The sequence below is a fragment of the Hyaena hyaena genome, unplaced genomic scaffold (assembly GCF_003009895.1).
Source record: "Hyaena hyaena isolate Hyena2069 unplaced genomic scaffold, ASM300989v1 scaffold_50, whole genome shotgun sequence".
NCBI classification, from domain to species: Eukaryota; Metazoa; Chordata; class Mammalia; order Carnivora; family Hyaenidae; genus Hyaena; species Hyaena hyaena.
This window is the reverse complement of record NW_024080682.1, coordinates 4,677,273-4,699,154: the sequence shown is the minus strand read 5'-3', so window position 1 is coordinate 4,699,154 and position 21,882 is coordinate 4,677,273. Positions and strand designations below refer to the sequence as shown.

At 42.9% G+C, this 21,882-nt stretch overlaps 1 protein-coding gene across 8 annotated transcripts in view; it reads left to right on the top strand.

Moving 5' to 3' along the window:
• LMBR1 (limb development membrane protein 1) overlaps positions 1 to 21,882 on the top strand; it is a 148,292-nt gene that overhangs the window by 53,250 nt on the left and 73,160 nt on the right. For 6 of the 8 annotated variants that reach the window (XR_005528210.1, XR_005528209.1, XM_039230687.1 and 3 more), the window contains one exon: positions 8,080 to 8,183. The exons of the other annotated variants lie outside the window; for them this stretch is intronic. Coding sequence is in view for 4 of the 6 variants with exons in the window: in XM_039230687.1 (XP_039086618.1) it covers positions 8,080 to 8,183 (104 nt within the window). In the remaining 2 variants the exon portion in view is untranslated. The remainder of the gene's footprint in view (positions 1 to 8,079; positions 8,184 to 21,882) is intronic. 8 annotated transcript variants of the gene reach the window in all.

The following is a 21,882-nucleotide window of genomic DNA, read 5'->3' as shown; positions in this document are numbered from 1 at the left end:
CTCTTAGTAAGATCTTATTAAGCTGCTGTTCTTTCTGGGGTGGGGGGTGTGAAGTGAAGGTTTCGCAAGGTCACATTCCTTTTGGAGGCTCTGGGGAAGAGCCCGCTTCTAGGCTCGCTGCCTTGTGGGCTGAGGCGCCTCCTTGCCGGGTGAGGCCTTTGCCCTGGAGGCGGCCCACCATTTTGTTTCCATGTGACGCACCCCCGGCAAGGGTGGGTTGGTTCCTCCCTGATTTGCCCTTCTGCTGTTTCTCTCTGACTTCAGCTCAAGAAAGTTCTCTGCTTTTAAAGGGTCCTGTGGGTAGGTTGCATCCGCCTGGCCAATCTGAGATTCTCTCTTTATCTCCCTATATTAAAGGCCATAACCTTAGTGATTATATCTGCTGTCTTTTTGGCATGCATGCTGGATTAAATAGTGGCCCTCTTCTGTGCCCGGCTCTCTTCCCCCATCCATGTCCACTTACAGTCGCAAAATGTGGCCTTATTTGGAAATAAAGTCTTTGCAGACGTCATTAGTGAAGATAAGGTCTGTCGCACTGGCTTAGGGTGAGCCCAAATCGAAGATAAAACAGAGACACAGACACACCTGAAGAAGGCCATGTGAAGCCACCGGCAGTGATTGGAGTGATGCATCTGTATATAAGCCCACTGTAACTGCATATAGTGCAGCTACCAGAAGACAGAGGGAAGGATCCTTCCCAAGAGCCTTCAGAAGAGATATGGCCCTACTGATACCTTGATTTTGGACTTGTAGCCTCTAGAACTGTGAGATAATAAATTTCTGTTGTCAGAAGCCATCCAGTTTGTGGTACTTGGTTAGAGCAGCCATAGAAAACTAATAAACTATGTTACATAACATATTCAGAGATTTCAGGGATTAAGATGTGGACATCTTTGGGGGTTTGCCCTGCCTACCTTGAGTCTGCAGCTGAGTACAAAGCAGGAAAATACAATTCACAAGGATGAGAAAAATAAATCAGAACTGATTCGCAATTGATAGAGATTCACAATTGATAGATAAGAACGTTAGTGCATTTCTTACAACCCCATCTCATACGTTCCAGAGGCTAGACAAGAGCTGGGACATACTGAGACGGGGAAGATACGGAAATAATCAAATCAAATGTTTATAAATGAAGCCTGTAATGTGTGACATGAAAGTATACTGGATGGAATAAAAACAGATTTAACATTGTAAAAGAGAGGTTAGTGAACACAAAGATATAGCAATAGAAAATTGTTTACAAAAGAAAGAGAAAAATGACTGAAAAACTGGCCAGGGTATCAGTGATATAACTGATGTTCTTAAATGAGGAAGGATTAAGAAAGAATATTTGAAAAATTAATGACTGAAAAATGTCAAGATTAGATGAAAACTATAAACCTTGATCTAAGAAGCTCAAGTAGCCCTGTCTACAAGAAAGATGAAGAAAACTGTACTAAGAGGCTTCAAATTGGTCAAAACCTGTGATAAAGAGAAAATCTTACAAGCATTCAGAGAAGAAGACTTAGAAAGTCCAGAGAAGCAATGATGAGAATCAGCGTATCCATTGTGGGAAATAACGCGAGTCAGATGACAGGGGAGCAGCATCTTCACTGGAAAAAACCTGCTACCTTAGTTCTAAATCTAGTGAAAATAATTTTCCAAAACAAGGGCAAAGTAAAGACAGTGTCAGATACACAAAAGGTAAGAATTCCCCGGCAGGCCTGCCCTACAAAGCATCAGGGAAGTCCTGGAGGCAGATGCAAGTCGGTAGGAGATAGACATCTCGACCCACAAAGCCGCACGAAGAGCACTTTAGAAGTGGCAGCTGTGTGGTGAAATGTACAAGTGTTTCTTTATTATAGAAGTCTTTCTCATAATGTTTTATTTATTTTTTGAGAGAGAGCGTAAGTGGGTGAGGGACAGAGAATCTGAAGCAGGCTGTGTGCTGACAGGCTGACAGCAGCGAGCCTGATGCGGAGCTTGACCTCACGAATTGCGAGATCGTGACCTGAGCTAAAGTTGGATGCTCAAGTGCCTGAGCACCCCAGATGACCCTTTTTATTATGTAAGTCTTTACAAAAGATAATTGGCTGTTTAAAAAGTAGTAACATATTGTGATTTTATAACTGCACAGGCAAAATGCAGGACCACGATAGCGCACAGGCAGAAGGAAAGAAATGAAATACACCGTTTTTAAGGTTATTATGCTGCACATCACTTGAAAGCAGATTGTGATGAGTTAAGGTGTATGTGATAAACTTGCAAATAACCCTAAAATAGCTCAACAAAAAGATGTAGTCAGTAAGCAGCTGTAAGAAAAAATGGAATAATAAAAAAATAATCCAAAGGAGCACAGGAAAAGAAGAAAAAGGGAAGATAAAGGGACAAATAGAAAACTAAGAGCAAACTGATAGACTTAAACCTGACCATATCAGCAAACATTAATGGTTTAAACATTCCAATTAAAGGGCAAAGACTGGGGGTGCCTGGTTGGCTCAGTTGGAAGGGCGTGTGACTCTTGATTTTGGGGTTGGAGCCCCATGTTGGGTGTAGAGATTACTTAAAAATAAATAAATAAATAAATAAACAAATCTAAAAAAAAAGGCAGAGATTGTCAGACTGAATAAAAAGGAAAGACTCAAGTATATTCTGCCTACGGAAAACCGATTTTAAATGTAAAGACACGAATAGGTTTAGAGCAATAAGAGAAAAAAGGTATACCATCCTAGTTATAATAAAAAGAAAGGTAAAATAGGTATTTTATTATTAGAAAAAGGTATACATTTTGCCAGCTGTAAATAAGATCATTTCATAAGGATGAAGGAGTTAATTTATCAAAACATAATAAACATTTATTTACCTAATAAGTAGCTATTAAATGCATGAAGGAAAAACTTACAGATATGAAAGGATTAATAGTTAAAATCATAGTTTTATTCCAATTTGCCGATACCCTCTTTTTAATAATTGATAGAATAAATTAGGAAAAAATTAATAAGATGGAAGATTTGAATAACACTCTTATCTAATTTGGTCTAATTTGCATTTATACATCTCTTTCCTCAACAGTAGTAGAATATACATTATTTTCAAGTACCCTCGGCATATTTATCAGGAGAGGCCATATTCTGTGCCATAAAATAAGTCTCAGTACTTTTACAAGTCATACAAAATATGTTCTCTAATGACTGTGAAATTAAATGGGATGCCAGTAACATAGTTAGACAGTCCCTCAGTTATTTGATAACTAAATAACTAATAGGTCAAAGAAGAACTCAAAAGGGAAATGGGAAAGTACTTTGAACTAAACATTTTATTTTGAAACAAAAATAAAACATTTGAAAATTTATAGTTCTAAAATGCCTGGAACAGGAAAGAAAAAGGTCTCAAATCAGTGCCCACAACTTCCACCTTAAGAAACCAGGAAGAGGGGCGCCTGGGTGGCTCAGTCCGTTAAGCATCCGACTTCGGCTCAGGTCATGATCTCACAGTTCATGGGTTTGAGCCCTGCATTGGGCTCTGTGCTGACAAGTAGCTCAGAGCTTGGAGCCTGCTTCAGATTCTGTGTCTCCCTCTCTCTCTGACCTTCCCCTGCTCACGCTATCTCTCTCTCTCAGAAATAAATAAAACATTAAAAAAAAAAAAGAAACCACGAAGAGAGAGGAAATGAATCCCAAATTAAGAAGATTGGAAATAAAAAAAAAGATAAGAGTAGAAATCAGTGAAATAGAAACAGAGAAAATGTAGAGAAAGTGAGAAGATCAATAAAACTGATAAAGCTGCAGCCAGGTTGATCAGCAAAAAAAAAAAAAAAAGGGAAAAGAAAAGAAGAAGAGGACATCAATTACCAGTATTAGGAATGGAAAAATTTGAAAGGCAGAAGTTACTAAAGTCTCTCAGACATTGTAGAAATGTTATAAACACTCTTACAAATAAAATTCTAGGCCAAGAAGACTTAACTGTCAGTTCTATCAAATATTTGAGGAAGAAGCAATACCAGTTCTACATAGACTCTTCCAGAAAATTGAAACTGAAGGAATACTTACTAATTCATTGTGCCCAGCATTACCCTGATTTCAAAACCCGACAGACATTACATGAAAAGAAAACTACAGACCAGTATCCCTCATGAACGTAAATGCAAAAATTCTAAACAAAATTTAGTAAATCAAATATGACAGTATATGAAAAGGGTAATACATCATGATTTGAAAAATCAATGAATGTAATTTACTATATTCAAATACTAAAAAAGAAAAGTCACTATAATACATGCAGAAAAGCAAAATTCAGCATCCATTTTTGATAAAGTCTCTCAGCAAAGTAGGCATGAAAGGGAATTAATTTCTTTATCCTAATAAAGAGCATCTGTAAAAACCCTACAGATAACATCATGCCTAATAGTAGACTGAATGCTTTTCCCTGAGAAGAGAAACAAGGCAAGGATATCCCCTCTCACCACTTCTATTCAGTATTGCTCTGGTGTCTTTTAGAAAATAAAGGACATTGATGTTGGGAGGAAAAAGTGAAACTGTATTAGCAGATAAGATGTCTATATAGAAATTGTGATGGGATCTATTATTAAAAAGCTATTAGAACCAATAAATGAATTTGCAGGATACATGATAAATATACAAAATTTAACTGCATTTCTGTATACATATGAGCCACGAATAATTGGAAGTTGATTAAGAAAAACCAGTACCAATTGTATACAGTCGCATCAGAAATAATGTGTGTGTAGGGATGTGTGAGATCTATTACTATACCTTATAAAATGCTGATGATAAAAATGAAAGAATACCACAACAAATGGAGAGATATATCATGTTCATTGACTAGAAGACAATGTTAAGATGTCAGTTCTCCCCATATTGGTCTGTACATTCAATGCAATCTCATTCAAAATCCTAGCAGCCCCTACCCTCTTCCTGTTTTGGGTAGAAATTGAAAAGCTGATCCGAAATTCATATGGGAATTCAAAGGACTTAGAATAGCCAAAACAACTTTGAAAGAGATCAAAATTGAAAGACTTACTACCCAACTCCAAGACTATTTTAAGGCCATATTAATCAAGATGGTGTGGTATCACCATAAAAAAAATAGATTGACTTGATGAAATAGAGGATCCAGGAATATATCTATACATATATTGTAAATTTACTTTCAACGAAGGTGCAAAGGCGATTTGGTAGAAAAAGGGTAAAAAGGGTAATCTTTTCTACAAATGGTGTTGAACAATTGTATAATCATAGGCAAAAAATGAACTTTAGTCCATACTTGGCACCATATACAAAAAGACATTCAAAGGGATCATAGGTCTAAATGTAAATCTTAAAACTAACCCTTGTAGAAGGAAGCATAGGAGAAAGTCTTTGTGATACACGGCTAGACTATAATTTCTAGGGTGAGATGTCTAAAGCATGATCTGTAAAAGAAAAAGTTGATAAATTGGACTTTGTCAAAATTAAGAAATTTTGTTCTTTGAAAGATACTTGTTTTTAAAAGGGTGAAAAGACAATCTACAGACAGGGTTAAAATATTGGCAAATTATATGCCTGACAGACGACTTGTATTCAGAGATATAAAGGGCTTGCCAAACTCGATAGTAAGTAAGCACACAACCTAATGAAAGGGTAGGCAACAGACTTAGAGACACTTTCACCAAAGAAGATATAAATGGGTGACAGGTAAGTTCATAAAGATGTTTATGTCATTACGTATTGATTAGGGAAATGCAAATTAAGTTTGTTTTTTTTTTTTTTTAAGTTTATTTAGTGTGAGAGAGGGGGAGCGGGAGAGCACATGAACTGGGGAAGGGCAGAGAGAGGATCTGTCAGTTTACAGGCTGACTTGGGGCTTGAACTCACAAACCATGAAATCATGACCTCAGCCGGAATCAAGAGTTGGATGCTTAGCCAGCTGAGCCCCCCAGGTGTCCTGGGAAATGCAAATCAAAGCAGTCAGGAGACACTGCTGTGCACCTGTTAGAGTGGCTGAAACTGAAAAGACTGCCTACACCATATATATATTTTTAAGGTTTATCTAAATGGAGAGAGAGAGCGCGTGTGTGGGAACACAAGCGGGGGAGGGTCAGAGAGAGAGAGAAGAGAGACAGAATCCCAGGCAGGCTCCGCGATGCCAGCACAGAGCTGATCTCATGAACCATGAGATTGTGACCTGAGCTGAAATCAAGAGTCGTTGCTTCACCGACCGGAGCCCCCCAGTCGCCCGTGCCCACACCATATTTTGGTGAAAACAGAGGTTTGTGTTTTGTTCATTACTGTGTCACCAGTGCTTGGGACAGTGCCTTCCAAATGAGGGCGCTGAAGGAACACCAGTTGCCCCTTTTCAAAAGCACTGAATTATAATTTCAAGTAATAGAGTGAGTTTATACTTAGCACAATTTTATCTTTAACTCTTGATTTTATAAATAGGCACCATTTTGAAAATCCATTTTATTAAATTTTGTTTTAAAGTTTATTTAAGCCATCTCTATACCAAATGTGGGACTCAAACTCACGACCTCGAGATCAAGAGCCACATGCTGTACGGGCTGAGCTAGCCAGGTGCTCCTGAAAGTCACTTTTAAATATGAGTGTTTTGCCTGTAAAAGATGTATAAAGGTGTAAGATGTTTGGCCAAATATAATCCCAAAGGCAGACTTAAAGTCTTTTTCTAAATCTATTTTCATTGTCATCTCAGTAGCTTTTTATTGTGACTATAGAAGAGTACAGAACGTGGGGCGCGTGGGGGCTCAGTTGGTTAAGCGTATGACTCTCGCTTTCAGCTCAGGTCAGGATCTCAGGGTTATGAGATTGAGCCCCCGAGTTGGGATCCTCTCTCTACCCCTCTCTCTACCCTTTCCCTTCTCTCTCTCTCTCTCAAAATAGATAAATAAACAAGGGGCGCCTGGGTGGCTTAGTTGGTTAAGCGTCTGACTTTCGCTTAGGTCATGATCTCGCGGTTTGTGGGTTCGAGCCCCGCGTCGGTCTCTGTGCTGACTGCCAGCTCAGAGCCCGGAGCCTGTTTCAGAGTCTGTGTCTCCCTCTCTCTCTGACCCTCCCCTGCTCACGCTGTCTCTCTCTCTCTGTCTCCTAGAAATAAATAAAAATATTAAAAAAAAAACCAAAATAGATAAATAAACAAACTGAAAAAAAAAAGTGCAGAATGTGCCAGAACAGAAAATAGTGATAGGAGCTTGCCTATCTCTGTTACATTTTCTTTCCCACTTAGAATTGCTTACTAAAACTTCTGTGGTGTCATGGCTTTTAAAAATCACAGGAATTAGCTCTGCCAGGGGCCGACTCTGCAACCTTGGCAAGGTAACTGGCCAGCCTCTGCCTCTGGCTTGGTGGGGGCCGCTGTGAGGGGTACGTGAGTTTGTATGATATCAGTAAGCCACTTAGAATAGTGCTTGACACAGAAGGGCTTGGCGGATGCTAATTACTATTTTAGTAATTAGACTTCAATGATACTATGCATGTAAAATGTCTGTTAGACTACCTGGCATTTATTAAGTGCTCAATATAGCTTGTGCCTTTAATTTAAATATTCAGGAGCCAATATATCTAAAGAGACCGTATCTTTGGATTTCTGCATTTGTCATATCTTCAGTGAATTTGTTTAGGACATGAGGAAAAATATTTCTACTTTCCATTTTAGGTTTTCCTAATAGGTACAAGTTACAAAATTACACAAATTTTAAATATGAATTTATTGAGGTGCCTGGGTGGCTCAGTCAGTTGAGCCTCCAGCTTCAGCTCAGGTCGTGGTCTCGGGGTTCGTGGGTTCGAGTCCCGCATCGGGCTCTGTGCTGACAGCTCAGAGCCTGGAGCTGCTTCAGATTCTGTCTCCCTCTCTCTCTCTGCCCCTCCCCCTCTTGCATTTTCTCTCTCTCTCTCAAAAAAGTAAACATTAAAAATCTTTTAAAGTATGAAATTATTTTCTCATTTCTAAGTTCAGGTGATTTGTTAGGCCTTCAAGTTTATTTTTATGAAAAGTATGTGTCTTTGCCTAATATAATTTAACAGAGTAGTTTTTTTTAAAGGCCTAGCTCTAATCTTTCTTCTTTTTTTTGTTCCTTCTTTATAGGTCTGTGGAATCTTGCTTCTCTCTTTTCGAACCTATGTTTATTTGTGCTGATGCCCTTTGCCTTTTTCTTCCTGGAATCAGAAGGATTTGCTGGACTGAAAAAGGTAAAGCGAATCATGTTTTGGAAATAAATCGGTCAAATTAAGAAGTATGTATCATTCATGTTAAACTTGTAAAAGTGGGCTTGAACAGCAATTTGACTAAAATATGAAAAGTTTAATTAGTCATAATAGCAATATCTTATTAGTAATATGAACAATAGAATTAATAATATTGAATGATCCTGTGTGTCCGCAGGGAGAAAGTTGTCTTTGACTTCCGAATTTTTTTTAATGTTTTCTTTCTGAGAGAGAGAGACAGCATGAGCAGGGGAGGGTCAGAGAGAGGGAGACACAGAATTCCAAGCAGGCTCCAGGCCCTGAGCTGTCAGCACAGAGCCCGACGCGGGGCTCAAACCCACGAATCGTGAACTCATGACCTGAGCTGAAGTCAGACGCTTGACCGACTGAGCCCCCCAGGTGCCCCCGAATGTTTGTATAGTACGTGCAAATGTGGTAGAATGCTTGTTTGTAGGGAATAAAGCTGATAAAATTTCTGTTCTCTCTTTCTTAGGCTGTCTCGTGTAGTGTAAAGAATGACACACAATCCTAAAAAATCTTAAAACATATCTTGATGTACAAGTTATTTTACGTCCAGTATTTTCAGGAGAGTTGTGGGTTAGAAAATCCAGCATGCTCCTTTAGATTGTCAGATTCTCAAGGGACTGCGAGTTACTGATCTTGGGGAATGTGAGAGATTAGGAATGAGTAAAACAAGAGACTTTGCATCTTTTTTTTTTAAGTTTATTAATTTATTTTGAGAAAGAGAGAGCAGGGGAGGGGCGGAAAGAGAGGCCCGCGAGAGAATCCTAAGCGGGCTCCGCACTGTCAGCAGAGCCTGACGTGGGGCTTCGACTCCAGACCAGGAGATGGTGACCTGAGCCGAAGGCAAGGTCCGGTGCTGGGCCCTGTTGCGCCTCCCAGGCCCACAGGAGGCTGCTCTTACCCGGCGCTCCAGACCATGTCCGTGCTGATGACTTCGGCAGTCTTTGAAAATAACAAAATAGGGGTGCCTGGGGGGCTCAGTCAGCTAAATGTCTGGCTTCAGCTCAGGTCATGGTCTCACGGTTCGTGGGTTCGAGCCCCGCGTCGGGCTCCGTGCTGCCAGCTCAGAGCCCGGAGCCTGTTTCAGAGTCTGTGTCTCCCTCTCTCTCTGCCCCTCCCCTGCTCACGCTGTCTCTCTCTCTCTGTCAGAAATAAATAAAAAACAAACAAACAAAAAAAAGAAAGATTTTAAAATGGAAGGAATCATATTTCTGTTTACAGCTTGTGGAGTTCTTGGCTATAGAAATAAGGAAAATAACAGAAAGATTTACATAGTTAGTACTTTTTGGCAAAAGTGAGTTCTTATGTTACAGTTGATTTATATGCATTACACCTTTTTTAATGCTTAGTTGGGTTTGTATTATGATACATGAAGTGAAAGTATGCCTGCCTCTCTTGTTGAACAATACTGTAATGCCAGTTGAATTTGGCAAGCAAAGCTGTAAACTGTGAACTTTATTCCTTTTTATTTCACAGAACTTTTTGTAAGCTCGTAGGAATGGAATTATTTAGTCTCACATTTTGACAAGTCTTCTGATTTTAAACCTTAAGTACAGCACTCTGCAGATTTGTGTGTGGAAGGGTGCCAGGGCGGAGTTCGGGAGAGGTGGGGAAGTGTTGTTTCAGTGGATGGACCTTTCCGTCCTCTGGTTATTCCCAATGCTAGTAGTTTGAAGCCGAAAACTCACAGTCGATCGCATGTTTAGTAACGGCACGGAGATCAGAACGGAACGTGAAGTAGCACGCCAAAGAGGGCTGGCGAGCATGGGCCTCAAGAAGAGGGGAAATCATTGGAGACACTGGAGAAGGTAATTTCCATGTCATTTTAGAGCCAGAGCTTTTGATGGCTGTTCATTCATTCAGCAGATTTTACTCAGCACCTACTAAGCAGTAATCACTCTGCCAGTACAGGACCTTGCTGGGAACTGAACGGAAAAGACAGGGCTCCTGCCTTCAAGGGGTAGACAGAGGGAGACAGGGAAGGTGCGAACAAATGGATGCAGCAGGATGACCTCGCACAGCCAGCTGCTGGGGGAGGCACCCCGGGGGTACAGGCCTTGATTCCCCTCGGGGACTGGGGAGGGCTTCGCGGGAGGGGTCCACCTGCCCTTGAGCCAAGTCCCGAAGGGTGAGCGGGCTTTGCTGGGACGCGCTGGTCCAGGCTGGGGCGGAGGCACGCACTGCGGCTGAATTGAGGAATGCGGACACTTAGCTGTAGGATGGAGACTTGGTGGGAAGCCAGGGTGCGTGGGAGCTTGTGGGGGTCACATTCTGGAAGGACTTGCTTCCTCTGCCAGGTACTTTGGATTTTGTGCTGCAGGTGACGGGGTTGGCAGAGGAATTTTGAAAAAGACTTTTGCGTCTACTCTTCTGTTTCAGTGCAGAGACGAATACACATGTCAGAGTTTCAACATACGTCACTCAGAGAAGGAGCGCACGCACCTCGCGGCGTGAAGTGCCGTGTTCTGTGGGGAGGTCACCACACCGAATCGTCACACACCTGGTGCTGCTGGCACAGTGCTTGCGCACCTGCCTCCGACAGTGCCCTGTGGCTCTTTGCTTTACGTACGCAGGTTGTCTCCCCCCGGCTCCGTCCCGTCGCGCGCGTGGCCTTGCCCGTGCAGGAAACCGGGGAGCTTGTGTTCGGTGTTGCCGGTGTGTGTCCCGTACAGCTCCAGTTACCCCCCGTGTAGCTTCTTGTACAAAACCGCGTGTAACGTGGACAAGCCCCTGGTCTCCGGATCATTTTCCTCCCTTGTTGTGAACTAACAACGCGGAGAGACACTTGGCAGAATTGCCAGCTGTGTCTAGAGTTAAGGAAAGCGGACTCACGCCCCAGAGACACGTCACTGTTTCCTTGTTCCGTCGCAAACTGAGGGCAGGGGGAGGAAGGGTGTGGGCAGGTGAGTGGACGCGCACGCCTGCTGCTGGGTGGCGCCCTTCCCCCTGAGGGTTTACGCGCCTCCTGCACACTCACAAGGATAGTCTTCTCTGAGCACATCTTTGACCCTGTCAGTCTCCTCAGGACCCCTCAAGACCAGCAGCCCCATATGTGACCTCAGAGGGGACTGACGCGCTGGGTGCGCGTGGGCTGCGGTCGACATGGCCAGCGCTCTCAGCAGAGGCTGGGAAGGAGGCCGAGGAGGCAGACGGTTGGGTGCCATTCGTCTGACTTGGGTACTTGGACCATGAGTGGGAGTTGTAGGAACCAAATTAAGAACTGGGTCTTTAAAGCTGCTAGAGGAGGGAGGGGACAGGGCGCGCCTGGAGGAGGAAGAGGCAGGGTAATTCTGTTCTCTGTGCTGAGCAGAAGGGGCCTGTGCAAGAAAGACTGCAGGCGAGGGCACCCAGGTGAGCAGATCTGCCCTCAGAGTCTCATGGTCTCAGCTAGTTTTTTCATCTGGGCCTCAGGGTTTCTTTCTGTAAAACGGGTATAGTAATGATCATTACCTGACTGCATTATCTAAGGGATTAAATGAGAGGAGATCGTTCAAGTAAAACACATAGCCCAGGATACGTTAGTTATTATTGCCATTATTCTAGAGCTTACTGCATTTCACTAATAAATGGTCTGGGGGGTCGTCGAAATGCAATGGAATACAGTACAGTCAGCTCCTAATTATTTACATATAACCCTGGGCAGTTTTAAAGCTACAAATTATTTTTCCCATTTTGAAATGGCATGGACGCAAGAAAATCAAACCTGCTTAAAGATGAGGTGCATTCTAGACTCTATTAGAATTGTTTAGAAGGCTTTAAAATTAAGGTAATTGTGATATTTTATATATTCATAATTTTCAGTTTAAAATCGTTACACTTGTGAGGATGAGCACTGGGTGTTATCTGGAAATAGCTTGACAATAAACTATTTGTAAAAAAAAAAAATAATAAATAAATAAATAAAATAAAATCAGTTACATGTGGGGCACCTGGGCGGCTCAGTCAGTTGGGTGTCTAGCTCTTGATTTCGACCCAGGCCATGATGTCGCGGTTCATGAGATTGAGCCTCAGGTGGGACTCCGAGTTGACAGTGCAGAGCGTGCTTTGTATTTTCTCTCTCCCTCCCTCTCTGCCGCTCCCCCCTCAAAATAAGTAAATAAACTTATTAAAAAAATCGATTGCGTGAAAGTTGCAAGGGTTGTTAGCATTGCATAGTTCAGTCTTAAATGCGTGAAGTATGTGTTTAAACCCTTCCTTGTTCCGCCTTTCTGTGATCTGAGATCACAGGAGTTTACTAGTGCTCGTTCTGCATGACGTTTGTGGCGATCCGTCGGTTTTTACACGGCGCTGTGGACTGTGTCCCGGACTTTAACTGCCTCCTCACTGAAGCGAACGCATCCCCGACTGTCATCAGCATGTCTGACACGGCTGGCTGGCAAGCGTGCGCCCGTGTGTGCGTGTCCTCTAAAGCTCTGCGCTCATTGGTCACCCGGACACTTGGAGTTCGGAAGGGGTATCGGACAGGGCTTAGAAGTACTTCTAATTGGTAGAGGCAGCACAGAGATCTGAGTAATGACGGACTGGAAATATGGTTAAGGTAAATTTCTGTTTTATTCCTCTGGCCACCCCCCTGGTGCCGTTTTACTATGTCTAAGTCTGGTGGAGTCCCTGAACGGCATGTGGCCCCACCGTACTCCCACGGATTCCCCTGGGCAATCGATTTTAAAACCGCCCCTCGCATCTCGTGCCGAGACGCGGAAATTGGCCACTGGCCACGGGCGGATGCAGAGCCTGAATTGAAAATCAAATTAAGCAGAATTCTCTACTTAGTTTTTAATTAAACCACTATGTTAATTCAAACAGGACATTTTAGGCCTGGGGGGTTGACCATGTCCTTTTAAGGGGCTTAAGTAAGCCTTTCTTCTCCCTCCTTAGCGTGGTGCATGTTTCTATTTTATTAGGACCATCTCTTCACGATTCCCATTCTTTATATTCTCAAGGGGTAGGAGGATGTAAATGGTTTTAATGAAGTGATTTCTTCCCTTTCTTCCTTTCTTCCTTCCTTCCTTCCTTTCTTCCTTTCTTTCTTTCTTTCTTTCTTTCTTTCTTTCTTTCTTTCTTTCTTTCTTTCTTTCTTTCCTTCTTTCTTTCTTTCTTAAGTTAAGAAGGTAACTTTTATCTTGGAACTCTGACTTACGTGGTTAGCACTTAAATGTTGATCGGGTTTGTGTGATTTCGCGGTCACCTGTACGTGCTGCTGATGTGATCGTGGGTGCTGCCCTCCCAGGCTTGCACCCGAATGTTGTTTCAGCTCTGACGAGGTGGCCTGTGCCGGGCGCTGTGTCTCGTGGCCGGCATCTTTCTCCACGGAGTTTATCTCGGTCCCGCAGTCGTGTACAGAGTGCAAGGTGTCGGGGCCCCAGCATTGCCGTGCCTCCCACACCTCGGATCAGCCATATGCTTGTCTCTTGCCACGCACGCGGCCTCAGAGACACCCCTACATTATCTGGGATGGTGTCAGAAGAAGTGTGCCGACCGCAGGGTGGGCCCTGGACGCTGGTGAGCCAGCGATTAAATAGGAGCTAGGAATATATTTGTTTCACTTTGCGTATTAACGTCTTACTTTCAGTTCAGATGTTAGGAAGAAGAAAACTCAACAAGTTAATGACAGTGAAAAAATATCATCAGTGATCAATCAACTCACAAACCCGAGATGTTTCTGGGAGTAGCTTTATATTGTCCCTCACCTTAATGCCTATCTTTGATTTGAAGTCTTGGCATAAAATTTAACATAAGCGACAGCAACATCCTGACCAATTACCCAGGCTACCCAGACACCCCCCCAAATGTCCAGAGCATGGCACGCGGTCTGTAGCATTAAGAGGTTAACCCCTGTAACTTCAAACGGAGTGCTTGATAATAAAAGCAAAAAGTACAAAATTTGAGGTAACTTCCTTTCGTAGCTAATTAGACTGACCAGGTGGCAGCGAAGGGCCGGGGCCGGTGCTGGGAAGGCCTATAAAGCTACGCGCTGTGACAGCACCGTGCGGGAGGGGCCGGGACCGCTCTCATATGTTTCTGTCCTGTGTCACAGTGTGAAATTGTCCTGGTTTATGTCCCTTTTGGCAAACTTACATAAAAGTGACCTTGTACTGTATTTTATGACCAGATGACTTTTTCCCCCCAGTGGCTAATTTGTCTCAGGCCTCCATCTTAAAGAGACCCAGAAATGAGTAGGAAGTCCAGCACGGTCTCAGAGAGCTTTCATTGCGTTCTTTCATTATTTTTGCTCGTTTTTGCCACTGATCATCCATAAATTGTTGGACATGAGTGAATAAGGAAGTGCTGCTTAGTGTTAGCGGCACATGCGCATATTTGGCCTGGTTTTTGTGGGTGAGAGGAAATCACATCCGAAAGGAAGACTCCTGCTGGGAACCCTTGCAAGGAAATTTACCTTGGGTGCGTTTTGATCTTCGTGTTTATTACAGAAGATGGAGTCATATCTCACTAACTATTGTTATGTGTTAATTCGATTTTCCCAACACCTTCAAGAAAAAAAATCATTCAGTAATTTTTTAATAGAATTCCTCTACCTTCCCCCAAAATTTGGGAGCGCCAATTTTTTTTTTCCATAGAAACAACGTGGATAGGAATGATTATTTTTAAAACCTTCGATTCTGGTAGTGTTGTTATCCACGGGGCTCGTTTTGGAATTGTTAATCTACTGTAAAAGGCGTGGGTTATGCGATGACAGAGAGAGATGCATAAAAAAAAGTATTATTTTGAGGAAAAGAATATACTTATTTCATTTAAAAGTTTTTTGAGTTTGTAAAGATTTTGAATTAAAAGTCATTTAGTTCATGAAATGATCTTAATTTTGTCACTCTTCTTAGTACCATTGCATATTGGAGGGACCGAGATGATAATTTCAGTAACAATACCTGGTGTCGTTAAATAGCAGCCGTGTTTTTAAGAGGTATCACTCAGTTTCCATATGCTTTGTGATGGTATGACATGTGGACTGTCGCACAGCATTTTTGCTTCCGTTTACCAAAACATGAGAGATTTCTACTTCAAGGCTACGTCTGTCCACATCATGGTACAGGGGACAGGTTGTGAGCTTTGGCATTTAGAAGACCTGCCTTAAATCCGGACTCTTCCTCTTACTGACCTGGGACTTGGGGCTGTGCCTTGGTGTCTGCATCTGTAAAATGGACGGGCAGTACTTAACCCCGTTGTGGGCTTGCCGGGGGGGTTTGTTGGCCTTAGCTGGGACCTTTGAGAAGTACTTGGGATGCAGGAGGGGCAGACATGATCACCAGGGGCTTCAATGTACGTGCAAGTTGATGTGAAACTTCAGGAAGATTTGTGTAGGATTCTATTTTATACACAATAGTGAAGTTACATATAGGAAATTATGGTGGTGCTGACGTGACTTTATTTACTTTTTGAAATAGAAGTTGCTTTATCTTATAAAAGTACAAGTTGTAAAAAAAAATAGCTTAATGTTTACTAGGTAACTCAACCTCAAACTTTATGCAATGATTCAATTATTAGCTGGTGCCGCATAATGTCTTAGGTGATGATTACATTATTAGCTAATTCCTTCTACATTAAATGAGGAAGCATTTTGGTATGGAGAAAATAAATAATCAGGTTCATATTTTAAAGTAATTATACATTTTTTTGGATTTTTTTATTTTAGAGAAAGAGAGAGCAAGTGCGTGCAAGTGGGAGAGGGGCAAAGAGGGAGGGAGAGAGAGAGAGAGAGAGATAAAAGAGAATCCCAGGCAGGCTCCACACTCAGCACAGAGCCTGATGTGGAGCTCGATCCCATGATCCTGGGATCATGACCTGAGTTGAAGTCAAGAGTCCATTTGACTTCAACCAGGTGCCCCAAAGTAATCATACTTTTAATTGAATGGGCCCTACTACTTCAATATTCATGAAACAATGTTATGGAAATAACCATTGTCAATTAGAGTCTCTTTTCCAAATTTCTTTTGGGGGGACTTGAAAACAGTCTTCCCTTGGTTGTAATAAACTTTATTTGAAAGGATGGGGCACCTGGGTGGCTTAGTCGGTTGGGCGTCCGACTTTCGCTTGGGTCATGATCTCGCGGTTCGTGGGTTCGAGCCCCGCGTCGGGCTCTGTGCTGACTGCCAGCTCAGAGCCTGGAGCCTGTTTCAGAGTGTGTGACTCCCTCTCTCTCTGACCCTCCCCTGCTCACGCTGTCTCTCTCTCCTAGAAATGAATAAAACATTTAAAAAAATAAAAAAAGTAAAAAAGAAAGGAAAATGAAGGTCTGATTTCCCGCTGACTAGGCAGCTGTTACATGGCTGCAGCACGAGGGCCCAGACCCACAGCTCCAGAGGATGACTGGCGTTTGGACTATTAAAATTTCTGTTTGGCATTTCTGCTTATATTTGTTTGTCTATAAAATCATTTATTCAGCATGGCCCAATGTTAACCTTGAAATATTTGGCAGTGTTAACCTATGAAATGTTTGCCAATATATAGCTGAAACTTGGCATATTACTTTACCAGTCCATTTATTTGGCCCGTTTGCACAAGAAGTAAAGTTGTGTATTCAGATAAATCACAGGCAGTAGGATTGTGTGATAGCCTTGACATTGGGGAATATTTTAGGTTGTGATATATCTACTTTTCTTTAAAGCTGAAGTCATTAACAGTTACACTACTTAAAAATTTATTGGTTTGTACATTTTCTGGCAAGCAAATAAGTTCTCAGCTAGAAAGACGAGTTCTTACTGTTCTAGAACAATGATTGAATTTTAAAGCGGTGAATTGTTAGAAGTATATATATAAATGTATGTCTCCTCAGTGATTAAGAGAAAGATTAGTGGGCAAAAACTGAAAAAATAAGGCTGTATCAACACAACAAAAAGTTAGACTTAAGTGTCCCGAAATGACCAGTTTTATAGAGAACATTTCCTGTTATCCTTTTTAGAACACGAAGAAGAAATCTAAAGTTGTTTAGAATGCTAGATTTAGATATTGGTACACTTTCATAATTAGGTCGGGATTACTTGATACTTAATGCTTCTCTTCCCCATGAACTAATGAGTATTAATTTTTATTATAAGCAGTGGATTTTTAAAGCAGAATTGTGAAGGATTTAAAAATTTTTAAACTTTTTTGAGTTATCTGAAAAATCTGTCTGTTGTCTTGATGATCTCATTTCCTTCGAAAATGCCCAGAGTTAGATTATACTTCTGCTTTAATTTTGTAGAAGAGCTGTAAGGAGGTAACTTACTGTTCAGAGTGCTCCTCCTCACCTTTGCCAGCACCTTAGTTCAGGCCTCGTCACTTCTCACGCGGCGTCCTTGCCCCGCTGCCCCGTTCTTCTGCTTCTAGTTTTCTTCCTGTACAAAGCAGCCTGCACATGCGGCCTTCCAGCCATTGTTTTCTTAACAGTACTGGGCAGCTCACGTCTCAGGTGCTTTCTTTTTTTAATTGAAAAACAAAATTTTAAAATGTTTATTCTTGAGAGAGAGAGAGAGAGAGAGGTGCAGCGTGAGCAGGGGAGGGGCAGAGAGAGAAGGAGACACAGAGTCCGAAGCAGCTCCAGGCTCTGAGCTGTCAGCACAGAGCCCGACGTGGGGCTCGAACCCACAAACCGTGAGATCGTGACCTGAGCCGAGGTCGGATGCGTAACTGTCTGAGCCCCTGGCGCCCCCCCAGGTGCTTTTCTGGCCTCCTGTCCCCACGTGTTCTGCCAGGAAGCCCTGTTCTCACAGGCGGCATCTGTCCTTAGGTGCTCCCTCCCGGTGGCCGTTGAGTCTTTTCGTGGGCCTCCTTTGGGGTGACTTGCTTCCTTCCCCAGTAGTAGGGATTATAATCCTATTGTGATTGTCTGCAGATGTGTCTTTTCATGGTAAATAAGAGGAATACCAACGATGTATACTTAGCCTGCTGCCGACGGAGCTTTTGCAGAGGGAAAATGAAGCGTAAAAGCCGAGTAGGGCTTAGGTCCCATCGATTTCCCAGAGAAAGGGTCTAACAATGCATCAGTGCTCCCATTTCCGGAGGGGGGTGATCCCGGGCTCCTGCATGGTTCTCTTCCAGGGTGCGTTGTTTTTAGAACCATTTTAGAACCTCAACAGGAAGGCATGGGAGTTCGCTTTATCTTGGTACAGCTCAGGCTTTGGGTCCAGCACCTCCAGGGTCAGTTATAACGAGGCTCTTGGCAAATGAAGTGAGTCTTTACAGAATCCTTACCACGCCGCGCTTGGTGTACACAAGCATGCCTCCCGCCCGCCATCCCGGCCCTCCAGCGGGCTGTAGGGATGAGCTCCGCAGCCGCCCTGGGTGCCCGCCGGGGAGGTGGCGGTGCCAGGCCCCCTGCTGCGGCCGGCCTGGCGGGATGCTGCCCACCTGCCCGGGTGTGACGTGTGAGCAGCTGCCCACCCGGCCACGCCTGCCAGGGCCCCGTGTCCCTCCGTGGAGCGCTCTCCTGCCCGTGGAGCCCCCCCCCCCAGTGCTCCTCCCCCCGCTTCCGTCTGCTCCCTCGGCCTGGCAGGGCAGGGCTGGCACACCTCCGGGAGCGGGGCCTCGACGTCAGGACGGCGGCTGCCAGTGTGTGCCTGTGACGGGAACGGCCGACACGAGGAGGGAGGCTTGGAGAGCAGCGGTGATGCTGGCGAGCGGGCACACGCCAGTGCTGACCCTCACCGAGAGTCGGCGCTGCCCTTTCCTCCCCGCAGCCAGGCATCGTCGAAGGTTCCTGTCTGTTTAGTGTTTCATTGCTCTTAAACTGCTTGCACATATTTTGCTTCATTTGATCTGTTAAAAATCTGAGAAGTAACCAAGGCAAATTGCATTGTGCATATTTTATAGGTAGTGTCTTGAAGCCCAAGTTTTCTTGGGAAACTTCCAGGACACAGTGGCAGAGCTGGAACTAGACTCCAGAGTGTTTTTCCCCGTGTGAGGATTGACTCATCAACTAGTTCTCAGCCTTCTGGAGATGAGAGCATTCCTGCAGTGCGGTTCTGTAAAGATGCCTCATACTATTTCCATTAAAAAAAAAATCTGTAATGTATATTTTTTCCTTTAAAAGCAAATATCCTGAGAACTCGTGGATGTGTTTCGGTGAGTTTGCCAGGTGTCAGCAGAGGGCAGGGGAGCGTGCTCGTGGTTCTGGTGCTTGATGGACCACTCGGGTGAACCCACGGGCCACAGCAGTGGCTTTGAGCATTGTGTGTCTTCCGTTTTACAAAGTCTTCGCCCTGTGTTACTTGGTGCCATAATAAATGATTATCTAAACACCACGAACAGAAGGGCGCTGAGGGTTCAAAGCAGCGTGGTGCAGGGCGCCCAGCTAACAGTGACACAGGTGACGGCCTGCAGACCTGCCCGCCCGCCCAGTGCGCTCTCAGCTGGCCCTGGCGAAGGGGTTTGGCCCGGTAACAGCTCCTCTCTGCACATCCAGATGGCCCTGGAACTTCAAATCAATACTAACCGAGAACGCTGAGTAACAACTATATCTAATTTGGCTTTTTACGTATCAAAAATAGATAGCCGAGGCCTGGCATGTTATTTATTGAGAAACATTTGCATATAACTGCCTGAAATCTTCTCGTACTTCAATATGTAGAAATAAAACATGAGGGTTATAAAAAATAAATCAGTTTTTCAAAAGTTCGAGATGTTAGAGTTTAAAAAATGCTGTAAGTTGTAATGCATAGAGGAATTTTAGTCTATATGTGTTATCCATAAGGCTTTGTTTGGGTCCGATTATGTGATGTTTGATGTCAACTCATGAATTTTCTTACACAGTTAGTTTAAAGGCAATTAAATAGCTCATCTCATTGTTAAAAAAAAAAAAAAACCAAGTCAAAAATTTAACTGTGTAACCAAATCCCTATGTTTCAAATGCGTAGACAAGTTTCAGGAAAGTAGGAAAATCTCCAGAGACCAACCCTGACCAGGCAGCACAGAATTGGAAGAGGGAGGGAGGGAGTGACCCCTGGCCGCGGTCGCGGCAGCGAGGTGCTCACCAGGCGACAGAAGATCGTAGGCGATGGAGCCTAGGCGTGGGGACTGAGGCCCCGCTGAGATCCTTCAGCAGAAGGGCCTTCTGGTTTAAAACGCATGTACTCCTGTATACACACGCACACATGTATTCACACACGTGCACAGTCATGCACATGCACACGTGTGCACACACCCCTTGCCCACTGATAGGGGAGACTCCCCGCAGAGTTCATCCACAGGCCTTTATCTCCTAAGAGTCGGGGTTCAGTATTGAATGCCTGTTGGGAAACCCCAGGCCAGGAAATTAGCATAGAAAACATTTCAAAGCATTATGTATCATTTAGTCATTTTAACCTAATGTTAAATAGGTACTTTTAAGTAAGTTTTCGTTAAAAATGGTGGAGTGCCTCGGTGGCTTAGTTGGTTAAGCATCCAGCTCTTGGTTTCGGCTCAGGTCATGATCTCAGGGTCATGAGATTCAGCCCCGCATTGGGCTCTGCGCTGACAGCGTGAGTCTGCTTGGAATTCTTTCTCTCCCTCTGTCTCTGCCCCTCCCCTGCAAGTGTGTGCATGCGTTCTTTCCCTCAAAATAAGGAAATAGAAAAATGTTATTTAAAAATGGCTTAAATATATAATTATAGTTGGTTTTAGAAAGTTGGTTTAATATAACTTAAGATTCATAGTACATACACATTTTTTACTTGGTCCTATTTAACTATAACATGTGCTGCTTCATTGTCTTTAAATTAATTGTGTGAGAAAACCCAGGACTTAACAATAAATATTATATAAACAGGCCTAAACAAAACCTGATTTCATTTTATCCTGTTTTACATTTTAAATTTACACTCTCTCTTAGTAATTTGATACTACTTTAGTTCTTTAAGTGTTATCATCCCTAAAAGCCAAGAATGAATAATATAATCCTTTTTAAATTTTAGCTAGCTTTTCTGTGAGTTTTTACAAAGATCTAGTATTTTAATCTATCTAATTAATTTTGTGAGCTGCTTGAAAAGAATGAACCTAAGTTAATTTTTCTCTATATTATTATTCAGTTATTCAAAGCAGTTCTTAGAGGAAAATTACCCTTATTTATTATTTTTAATACTTTATTATATTTTTACCTTTTCTGTATCTTTAAGGTTTGGACTTTCTGACTATAAGCTTGAAGCTCTTGGAGTCACTGCTCTTATTTTCTCCCCATTTTTTTTTTCAGCCTATAATTTCTCTGGGACATTTCTCCATAGATTTGATGCCATCTGCTTTCTGTCATTCAGGGATTTCTAAACATTATTAGTCTACGGATGACACTCTTGTCTTCAAGTGTAACTCATTCAATTATTTCCTCTTGGCCACTTACTGTATGGCTGCTACTGTTGCAGCTGCTAGGGACAGTATAGATTAATTGATTGATTGATTACTTATTATATATTTTTCCTGTCTTCCATGATTAAAAAAAGTGTGTGTTTAATCCATCATCTTGAACTCATGTCTCTGACTCCTTTTCTCTCTCTACTTGTTAGCTTTCCTGGCCCTTTATCTGAAATGCGATATTAATTCCCTAATTGTTCATCTGGGGACATTCTTTGGCCTCTTTCCAGACTGGGAGGTCTCTGCTTGAATTGGCTCTGATTTTGTCAACAAATATGGGGGTTCAGTCTTTCGGCCTCTCCTCTTTAGCTTCACAAGCTGTTGTGGCCTCTCCTGGCTTTACTGTTCAGAG